Genomic DNA, 12,118 nt, shown 5'->3' on the forward strand with positions numbered 1-12,118 from the left:
GTATGTATAACAAAAAATGATTTCATGAAATTGTGATTTTCTAATATTGGTGGTTGGTTGGTAATTTTTGTGTTTCCATCAATGTCTTATGAAAATATTTCCTAAAATATATAAATATATATACCAGAGGACAAATTAAGGAGATTTCAAAGCATAGCTGTATGGGTATAATCTTCAGCTTCTTGGCTTCCCACCCCAAATATAGTTATAAGACACCAAAATATAGTACATGAGACCATTGTAAACTTCATATTCAAAAAAGAACATATATTGCTATAATACTACCAACACATAATGCATTTGTATCTACCAGATAAAATGTTTTATAATTTAGTTTATATAGATATTTAAACACATTAATTAGCATAATATGATTTTCATAAGGAAAGGAACTGTACATGTATTGCTATGTAGTTTCAATTTGGTGGCATCAGTTTAATGAAAAGAAAAAAATACTGATTTTTTTTTACAATATAACAACTTCGATATCTGTGACAAAATGTGGTCACTAGATGGCAAATGCATTACACTTTCCAACATTAACTATGGCTTTGGAACTAGTGACAATTTAAAATTTTTTTTTAGATATTATCTTTCTTGTCATAGTGGATTAAGAGGTGTGTGGTTTATTATCTGAATTTAAACAATCAGCAACAACAAGACAAAATTTACAATGTGTTGAACCTCACATTGATCATTAAGAACACAAATGATGCAATTCCCATAGAATTATAGAAGGGACTTATATAAAAACAGATTAGAGGACAAATGTAATGGTGACTCTATTAACTTTTATTTAAGATATTCTATATATCAGGCATTTTGTAAGCACTTAACATGACATTGTTGATCAACATTCTGGTAGGTATTGTGTTTCTTTTGTTTCATTTTTAAATAACATTTGTCTATAATTTTAATTATATGACTGCTGCTGCTTAGACATTGGTCACTATATGTAACACTGAGTATCATTATAGTTACTATATACCTAGTACAGAGCCTCATTTACTTTTTATTATAAGTAGGTAAAAGAAACAAGAGTTAAATACTGTGTATTACTCAAACTATGTTAGTACAAATATCAACAAAATCTCAGTATTTTTCAATACAAAACTTCTGGGTTGGTAATTGGGCTGTAGCAGCAAGTTCTGGAATTGAATCTGGATTCTGATATGCTGCACATGTTCTGTTGATTCAGGAAAAATGCTGCAGGAATAGATTTCATCTGTTATGTGCTGTTTGAAAATTTCCATGGTAAAATGCACAATGCAATTTGAAAACAAGGTACAACACAGAACAGTACAAGGAAATTCCATATATACATATATATCACCAAGCTTCAATAACTACCAATGCTTTGCATTCTAATTCTAGGAATTTTTGTATTTTTCTGTTTTCCAATAAGAAACTTTTATCATTGGGTTAAATAGTAAAAATTTCTAAATTTTGGGTTAAATAATATTGAACCATAGGACTTATGGCTTCTTCAAGGCCTTGAAACAATACAGTTTTTAGGAGTTCTTACATTACTTCAAACACAGTATGGTTTAATAAAATGATATCAGTGTCTTTGTATTGAGTTCAAATGTATGGCATAAATCATCACACTATATCTGGCCATGCTATAAAACATGCTGAACAAAAAAAGTTTCAGAATACAATTTGTTACATTCCTTCAGATATTTTTCTAATATTTTCATTGTTGTATGACATGAAACTAAATTTCACCTTAGAAGAGATGTAATTTTGAGAGCTGAGTATTTTCTTGACATCTTTATACCTTATTGATGCTTGTTCATACTTTCTTCTCAATTATAAACAATAAATTAAAAAATGGAACCCCCAAATTATCCTATTTTTCCATACTTCTTAACATTGGAGTAAACAATGAAATGTTGCATAGATGGATACCTGGACTCAGTTGGAGTTTCTAAGTGCTGGTTTTCTACTCCAGCACCATACTTATATCTCCAATTCACATGTACTAAATTTTCTAAATAATGACAGTATCAAATATTTACTTTCTCATTCAGTTAAAATTATACATGGATAGACACAACCTAAAAATATTTTGTCAGGGAAACCAACAAGTATGGCAAAATTGTATTCACACACATTACATTCACATGTTCTTTTTTCTAATTTACTTCTTTAGTATTCCAACCATTATTAATAACCATAATAAGTAATTATGATAGCAAACAAATGGGATTGTGTGATGTACTTTATCACTTACTAGGAGTGGTTGCTTTAGTTAGCATTTTGCTGCTGTGACCAAAAGACCTGACAAGAACAATCAGACGAGGGAAATTTCATTAAGGGGCTTGTGGTCTCAGAGGTCTCAGTCTATAGATAGCCAACTCCATTCCTCAGGGCCCAAAGTAAGGTAGAACATCATGGCAGAAAAGATATGGCAGAGGAAAGCAGGTCAAGACATGGCATCAGAAAGCAGAGAGAGCTCTGACTCCATCTATACCCTACCTACCTATAGTAAGCAGCAAGTTAATCCCTTTTAGGGAATTAATTAACTGATTAAGTTAAACCTCTCATAATTTAATTATTTCCCTCTAAATTGTCTTACACATGGGCTTTTAGGAGATACATCATATCTAAACTATAAAAGTGATTTTCCTGACCTGAAGAAGTCCCTTACCCTGGTTATGATTTTGCTTTTTACTGAATATGTCACATTTTGCCCATGGAATATAAAGAATAAAAATAATATGCATGCTATTCCTGGGATTAGGAGACAAGTCCAGCAACAATAATATACTGTTAATTAAGTAGAGGATAGGAGAATTATTATTTGTTTAGGGGGTAGAATATATGTAAAATAATTTTAGAAAATGAAATAGAATGGACAGTTGCATAAGACCCATGTACTTATTGCTTAAGTCTAGATATCAGATTTTTGTACCAGTTTATAAAGGACTCAACAGATGCTGAACTCTTTATGAATAGTCACTGATTTAAAATATGCATAGCAATCTTATGACATTTGTACTCTTATTTGTGAATTATATAGAGAGATATTGAGGTACAGTTAAGTATAGTAGTTATCTCCAGGATCAGAGTCTAAGTACTAATTTCCCAGTATGCTTTCAGGAAACACAGCCAGTATGTTACTCTGAACAATTTGTTCTTGCAGTGGATAGCCACAACTAATATATTAAATAGATAGAACATCCAAGCAGCCGTATAAAATATTCTGGTCACATGAAAAACAACATTCTGATATTTGTCAGTTGGAATGCACCTAGTCTAAGTTTTTAGAATAAAATCTCTGAATGTTTTATTCTATTTTTTACTTATTACGGTATTTAATTGTAGATATTGGTTTTAAAATACCAATTTCATAATATGAGATGAAATGCAAGCAGATTATGAAAATATCCTTGATTATGTTAAAGTATGCATATATATATATATATATTACTTGCTATACATATAAGAATCTACTAAGATATTTTCCATCTAGAGTTCTTTGACAGAAAACTATATGTATTTCTTTCTTCCTTTCTTTTCCATCTAATCATTGACTAAACACTGTTGATTTCACCTGGATCTATTTGTGGAATCTACTCACTTCTTTCTATGTCCACTAATTCTGCATTTCTCCAGAACATTATTACTGAAGTTTTCCAGTGGATCTCCTTGCCACACTGTCTTGGTATATTTAGACTGCCATACCAAAGGACCATAAATTCAGTGACTTAAACAGGGAAATTTATTTCTCATAGTTGTAGAGACCAGAAAATCCAAGATCATAGGGCTGGCAGGGAGGATTTGGTGTTGATTGAGGCCGCTTTTCATGAGGCATAGATTTCTTATGTCCCTTTCCACATTTGCTAAAAGTCATTGGCTTGATTTTTTGGTAACCAAGACATTAATACTGTAAAGAGTGCTTTATCATGAAGTAATGACCTACCAAAGTTGCCATGTCGTAATGCCATCATCTTGGAATTTAGGATTTCAATGCATCAATATGGGGGGATTACAAACACTCAAACTATAACACCCTTTCTTTCTTTCTTTTTTTTTTAAGAGGAGAGAGAGAGAATTTTTAAATATATATTTCTTAGTTTTTTCGGTGGACACAGCATCTTTGTATGTGGTGCTGAGGATTGAACCCAGACCACACACATTCCTACCGCTTGAGCCACATCCCCAGCCCATCACCCTGTCTAATTTATCCTTCACCTTGCAGTGTGCGAGATCTTTTTAAATTACAAATGCATACACCTTTCTCTTCTTCCTGAAACTTTCCACATCCTTTTCCAATTGTTGGTAAATCACTGAAACTCCTTCCCTTCCCTTGTCTTTATATTTTAGGAGTGCTATTTAAACCTAATTTACATTGCATACAATTGATCCATTACATATACAATTAAAAATCTTTTACTGTATTCCTAGAATTGTGGAATCATCAGACTAATCAGTGTTAGAACATTTCCATCTCTCACTCTCAGTCATCTTACTACCATCTCCCATTTCCCTGCCAGTCCTGGTTAACCACTCCTGCATCTTATTTGTATAGATTTACCTCTCTTGGAAATTTGAAATAAATGGAAACATTCAATATTTGGCCTTTATTACAGGCTTTTTCTACTTAGAAAATATTTTCAAGATTCCTCCAAGTTGAAGTACATGCAAACACTTAATAACATTTTTTTTTGCTAAATATTTCTTTATATGGATTTTAAAACCATGCATCAGTGGATGAACATTTGGTTCTGTTGTAAGTGTCAGGTTTTATTCATAATACTATTATGAGTATTCATGTACAAGTTTTTGTGTGGATATATATCTTCATTTCTCTTGAGAATATAATTGCTAATTTGTTTGGTAACTCAAGGTCTACCATTTGGAGACACTATCAGACTTTTCTCAATAAACCTGCACCATTTTACATGCCCACATGGTGTGTATAAAGATTCCAACTTCTCTGCATCCATTCACTCAAGCATTTGTTATTAGGTTTTAAGTCACTCCAGTTTGAAGAAAGTAGTATAATGGTTATGATCTCTATTTCCCTAAGGACTAATGATGTTGTACCTCTTTTCATGTTGTTTTGTTTGTTTGTTTTTAGTTTTCCCAAGGCTTTTGTGATTCTTTATCATAGTTTATTTTATTTATCTAACTTCTTCAACTTAAACATTCTCCTTATCATTTTGAATTTGGCAGCTTGAGTGAACTCCTTTCAATTCTTTGAATTTTTTTCTCTCAAGTGTAGGCCTACATACTTCCCATTTCCTTTCCACTTTGCCCTGATTTGCTCGTCAAGGCTTACTTTATGCACATACAACAGGTGTGACTGAATACAGATCCACACTCAGGAGCACCCAATGCTTATTATTACTTGTTCTCATCTTGAAATTTTAATACATTTTGAACAAGAAATCACATTTATTTTTTTTTTCTGTGGGCCTGAAAATTTGTAGTCATACTATTACCTGGATTATTATTATTACTTACCCTTCTGTTTAGAAATATGTACAAGAAACTGTTCCTCACTTCTGTAGATCATATTTGATATTCTTCCTGAATCTATACCATAATTAATTATAATTTGTCATTTTCTATTCTAAGCATTTTTACTTGATTTACCAATAGCTTGCCTTTCTTATCAATTTTTCTACCCTCAGAATCTAGTCCAGTGCCTGTATACCACTAGCTGTGGTACAATATGCAGTTCAACATCACAATTTTGCCTCAGGTGGTTAGGCATATAGAAAATGTATTTCAGATCAAAAATTCTAGGGTCAGACTGGCTGCACAGGTAGCTACTATCAGTTATAAGCTATAGACTCTGCGTCCTGCATAGGTCATTTAATGTTCTGTGCCATAATGTCTTCTTCTGCAAATGAGGCTACTAGTTCTAATCCCATGGTAGAATTATGGGATTCATTTAAATAATAAGTGGAGAAAAATTAAAATTCTGAAAAACAGTTACCATTTATCCATCATGTTACCTATTAAAATTATTATATTAAATTCTTATTTGTTGAATAAATTTTTGATTATATGTGAAAGAGAAAGAAAATAGCACTACTACCTGGTATAAAATAACCAGAACTTTTATTGCACATATTAATCTTTATTGTACTGACTTATACTGCTAGGAGGAAGGGTAGTTGTACAAAAGTTCAGTTCATGAAGTCAAGATAGAGAATTAGGAATCTGGGAGCAAGCCCAGAAGGAAGAAAATTGATGGTAATAGCTAATACAAGAATCTTATAAGGAGGAAAGAAAAGCCTTCCATTTAAAATTATTTGATGACTGCAGGAATTATTCAATGAAATACTAACACGATTTTGAGAAATTTGGATAAATAATGGTAAACTATAGACTACTTTCCTTTTTACATATTCAGCAGTCATGGTTTCTCTTTTAAGTGTGTGAAGTTGGGTTTGATTGACTATAGGTAGAGATATAATGCCATTAGGAAGGAAGTACATGATATATAATTCACAGGTACAAAATTAGATGGAGTTTTTTGTTAGTCTACATTTGGTCTTGGGTTCTGCATGCAGTCTCTACTCACCTGTTTTACATCATGAGACCCCATATCCCTTTGCTTCCTCCTGGGTGTCTTCTGGCCTATCTCTGTGCACTCAAGAAAAAGCCTATGAACATGGCACTTTGTATATTTACAATTTTGCTACAATTAAAATTGCCAACAGAACTTTAAGATGGAACTAAATCAAGATATTTGATTAAGTAATACTTAAAAGGACTGTAAACTTTAAGCTTAATTAATTTATAAAATATTGAAATACTATTCAAATAAGAAGTTTTTAAACTGACCTTCTAGAAAGGCAAAGAATATAACAGCAAATCAAATTTCAGAGTGTGCATTTCTATGAAGGGTAAGAATAATAATGTGCAGTCAGACAATTTGCTTTCTAATCATCTTACTTAATTCAGTGATAGAACCTGGAAACACTAGGTAGACAGCTAAAATGTCCATTAACCTGTCTCAGTCAAATATCAGATGTATTAAATGAATCTTCTTTAGGTATTGAATCAAAGCCAAGATATAAATGAAATTTCTTTCAGATATGTGCAATGTCTCTTTATAGCACAAAGAGAGAGATGTCCTTTAGAATGTCAGATATGTGAAGGAATGACTTTGGTCTTCCAGTGTAAGTATTTGAGTTAAAAGCACATAGCATCTCTCTATGAATGCAATGTTAACTCTGAAAATAATGATTTCCCAGTCAATTACACATTGTTTGATTCATTTAAAAAAAAGAAACTGTATTTCTCCAAAATTTCTGTTAACAATTTCATATATATGGATAATAACTTTGAAGTACCAATATTATTACTAATATCATACTGATTTTTGTACAGTGATGATATTTACAACAATAGAGATGGGGAAGAAGAAATATTCATGAAGTTGCCATGAGAATTAAAATAAGATCAGTTGCATTTTAAAATTATTCACAGCTACACAAAAAATACTATCTTCAGCTGTAATGACTTTGTGTCAAAGAAATATAGGCAATATCATTTCAGTGGCTTTCACAGAGTATGGGAGTCCTTCTGTGTCTTGATCAACCTAAAGGTATAATTCTCTCTAAAATCCAAAGACCCCTGTCTTTATACTCAAAGGAGTGCAACCAGAGACTGTGAACAGGTGAGGTGGACAGCAGATAGGTTGAAGAAAATATTGTTTCTGAAAATAGAAAAGGATAACGTTGAGAAAGTTGACAGACACATTTTTTAGCAATTGGAAAATAAGTAAATTAAATTTTAGAAACTGATCCAAGAGTGAGCACATAGTATATAGCATGGGTCTTGGAAAATAATTACTATAATTCATTGAAAAAAAGAACAGATTGTGCTGGTGGTGGAGAATGATGATTTTAGACCTGTGGTAGGTCTCATGCTCTGGAACTAAGATACCTGACTCCACATCTCCAAGGAAAGACGGATTCTGACAGGAGAAAGATTCATCAGAGGGCATCAGTTTAGCTGTGGTCAAGCAAGAGAGGGCCTAACTGGAGTGTGTGCACTGAAAAAAGAATAATATCCAGGGAGGAATCCAAGGTTCCTCCATGGTGAGAGGAATCTGCAGCAGAGACCAAGAGGTAGTCAGAGAAGTGAAATTGGGAGCACACTGGGCAGGTGGATGTCGTGAGAGCCAGCAGAGTCAGGGCTTAAAAAGAGAAGCCTGGCTCAAGGGCATGAGATTATGAAAATCCTCTAGTCATTTTAGGAAGAAATTGGTGATTTGGCTTTTGGGTTTACTAATTCTGATTTTAAACTTCTGTCAATTTTTCATTTTTTGTCCTTTTCTCTCAATTAATTAAATCAATTTGGTAGCTGAATATCTTAAAAGTTAGAATATCTCACTTTACTTTTTATTTTAACAATATTTACATTTTGGTGAACATATTTTGGGCATAGCAATCCTATTCTAAGTTGCTTGGTTTTGAACACCACCTTTCTGATAGTAAACAAAATATGAGTGACTGGATAATTTAATCAATTTAAATTAGATTTAAGATTATCTAATAACTACATTAATAAATAAAGTTATGACAAGAAAGTAATTCTACTGTGCCCTTAAATCAATATTATGATTAAGAAACATCTGTGAAATAGTCTTTGATATGAATAAAAATAATTTGATGATAATCTTAAACAAAGTTTTTATGAAACAATTTTCACATGTACTAAAATTAATGTGAATTTTGGTCACATATAAAATTGATCATTTTTGTAAGATAGACATTTTAAACATACATGTATAGTATATAATAATTCATTGAGGCACTGAAACATCAAATACTGAAAATAATCTATTAATCACAGTAAATTACTTTTTCTAATGAATTATAAATTGTTAAAAGTTTGCTATCTTTTCTATTTGAAGTAAAATTCAATCAATATACTAGCTTTGTTTATGTGTGAGTGTTATGAAGGTATTTATGTGATTGAAAAAAATATTTTATGTGGTATGCTAGTTAAATTGCAACAAGAATTCTCATTGGAAATATAGTCTATACAATATTCAATTGTAAGCAATTCCTTGATTTGAATCAATATCCCTGAAATAAATGATTAATCATTTCCATATTGTTTCTAGTGACTTCCTAAGAACAAGTTAAGTAGTGATTACTATGTGTTTAATAATTTATCTGTGATGAATATGGTGTAAATTTTGCTTATGTGTGATACTATTTTACCATTCAAAAATGAATAAGACAAAATACCTAACCAAAATATAGCAGAAATATGATTTTCATTGGTAGTTTTTAGACAGCATTTGTATTCGCAGTGAATATAATTGGAAACCAACAAAATCCTTCCAAGAAGAACATGAAAACTTTTTAAAAAGCGAAAAGCGTACTAAATATGAGTGATTGATAAAATATATATCCAAATGGTCACTACATGTCAGTGTCCCTGTAAGAAAGGCAGCAAGTGAAGTGGATAAGCTAAAGAACAATAAGTAAAAAAATGCAGAAACAGTACTTTTGAAATTTTTTAAAATGCCGATGTGAGGTTACTTTCATTTGTATGCATATTTAATAAGCATCATGAGTATGATCATTGTTTTAGACAAACAAGCATAAAATCTTTCTTTTTCCTGAATCAATGTAAACAGAGCCCAGACGGCCGCATTGAAGTCAAAGGGCAACATGGAAGCTCATCACTGCATATTAAAGATGTAAAGCTGTCAGATTCAGGGAGGTACGACTGTGAAGCAGCAAGTAGAATTGGAGGACATCAAAAGAGCATGTACCTTGATATTGAATGTAAGTTACTTTCAATTTGTATGTTTATTAAAGCAAATTCATCTGCCTTGAAAAATAGGATTTTTATAAGAAAATCAAAATACATGTGCAATTCCTGTTTCAGTGTTTAATGAATAGCATTTAGAAGGAATGTAGCCATTCAAAGTCAGTTATTAGAGACATCTAGTGGAGGTAATGGGACATTTCACAGAGCTGCATATTTAATGGCCCATCCTGGAATGATGACTTTCGTTTTTATAATATTTAACCCCAAACTGAGCGTTAGCTAAATCATATCACTTATCAATAATGTTCAATGACTCCTTAGATTTTTACGTGTGTTTTAAAAAATATATCATGATTCTGTGCCTCACATATGCAAAGACTCTTTTTATTTCTTATTCTTTTGTTAAATTATTTTGCATCTTCTTAAGATATGAAACACTATCATAAATAACAGTGAAATGCATCAGTACTTCTATTTCATCCAGATTGTGTTTGTTGTCTGTCTTGAAAATAGGACAATTACTAGGCCAGTTTTTAGAGTAAATTTGAAAAAAAAAAAAAAGGTGTTCATGACTATGAGATTGGGAAGCAAGAAGGCTAATGCAAGCTGGGCTTTCACAGTTCACTTTAAGTCATTGAATAGAATTTTAAAGTAAGATGCTATATATGTTATTTAAAAAGGAAGAAATTTAGCATCATTCTCAATAAATATTTATGAACCATCAGTGTTAGAAACTCTCTGATGCTTGAAGGAACATAGCTGTGTTAGTAGAAATGTTTGAGATAACTCTTGTTGACAAAACATTTCTATGGGCATATTTCTGGTACATTAATATTGATAGAAAGCAACAGTAACTGTGAATAAAAAAGACACATTTTCTATTGAGAATCCCTTTAGAAAGAAAACACTTTTTCAAGAATTGACATAAGTTAAGTATGTCATTTTACATATTTATTCACTTTGCTAATATTAGGTGACTTCCAAGAAAGTCATTTTATTGTCATCACATGTTTTAAAAACCGAACAGATAAACAAATAGCCCTGATATTGTGGAGAATGTACAAAGGAGGAAGTGATAATATTAAATTACTTCACATGCTTTTTCTCCCCTCATATTATGTGCAGCTATTTTTTCATCATCATTATTGTACATTCCTTTCTCAGGTCAGCAATGGGAAAAATGAAAATATTCCTCAAACTTCCACCTGTTTATATTTTGTAATTTGAAATATGTTTATTTAGAACAAAATTTTCTGTACATTTTTTTCTTTGTTTAATATTTATATAAATAAACGTAAACCTAAGGTTTTAATATATGATTAACATTTGAAGGTGCCCAACAATTTTTAAGACAAGCCCTTTGAATACTACTGGTTTCTTCCAACTATTCAAACCAGGGCTAGGCAACTTACTCTAAGAAAACAATATTTAGGACTTATTTTGTCTTTTAAAAATAAATTAAAAGTTATTTAACATATTTTAAGACTATTATTAAATCCCTGTTGCAAGTACTTACAAAAGGGGAACTTTTGAAAAATGTACATAGTTGATATTTCCAAGACAGGGTAAGGCAGAATGGCTCATGACACTAGACTGTTAAGATTAACTAATATGCTCCTTCTAAGGTTGGTGCTATTCAGCAGTATAACTTGCATTCTTGGGATCTCAGCTTCTTTCTTTATGGAATAAAAGGTTTATTTTTGTGGCATCTTTATACTCAAACCATTAAAAAGTGCTTTTCCTCAAGCATAGCCACATCCATAAAAGATACCTTAGGACTTCTGCATTATCATCCATGAATGACTGCATAGGTGTCTGTATGACATAAATAAAAACGTAGACTATGATATGTAATTTCTCTATTCTAAAACCTCATGAAAAAAAATATAAAAGCCAATTGTATCTACCTTAAGATTCAGGTTCTGTGATGAGTGAAAGCAGACACACAGAAGAATAAAACAGCTCCTCCTTTATTGGAACACCAGGACTAACAAGATTAAATCAAATTTAACACATATTCATATTTGAAAGGGATAGGTGGAGAAAAACTTGGAGATAATGTGAAATTCTAATATATAATGATATGATATTTTTAGTTGTCACCAATTTTAACTATGTAGAAAATGATAAAAGTGATGTTATATTACAATGTGAATTCTTTGCTATTTCAATCTTTTAGTAAAATGAATAATTTAATATAAAAATACTTAGGATACCTAGTTTATCTATATCTATTTTAGGATATCTATTTTTCAAGGACTGATTTCTAACAAAGCACAATTTTCTTTTGATCACAAATTCATTTCTCCTTTATAGGCTTAAATATTAATTATTTTCAGCTTAAGTATTTTGAGATAAG

The 12,118-nt window shown here is 31.3% G+C and overlaps 1 protein-coding gene across 2 annotated transcripts in view; it reads left to right on the forward strand.

The window, feature by feature from the left end:
* Ncam2 (neural cell adhesion molecule 2) overlaps nucleotides 1-12,118 on the forward strand; it is a 477,943-nt gene that overhangs the window by 310,600 nt on the left and 155,225 nt on the right. For both annotated transcript variants that reach the window (XM_078044488.1, XM_078044487.1), the window contains exon 9: nucleotides 9,623-9,773. In XM_078044488.1, coding sequence (XP_077900614.1) covers nucleotides 9,623-9,773 — 151 coding nt within the window. The remainder of the gene's footprint in view (nucleotides 1-9,622; nucleotides 9,774-12,118) is intronic.

This window comes from Ictidomys tridecemlineatus, chromosome 3 (genome assembly GCF_052094955.1).
Source record: "Ictidomys tridecemlineatus isolate mIctTri1 chromosome 3, mIctTri1.hap1, whole genome shotgun sequence".
Classification (NCBI taxonomy): Eukaryota; Metazoa; Chordata; class Mammalia; order Rodentia; family Sciuridae; genus Ictidomys; species Ictidomys tridecemlineatus.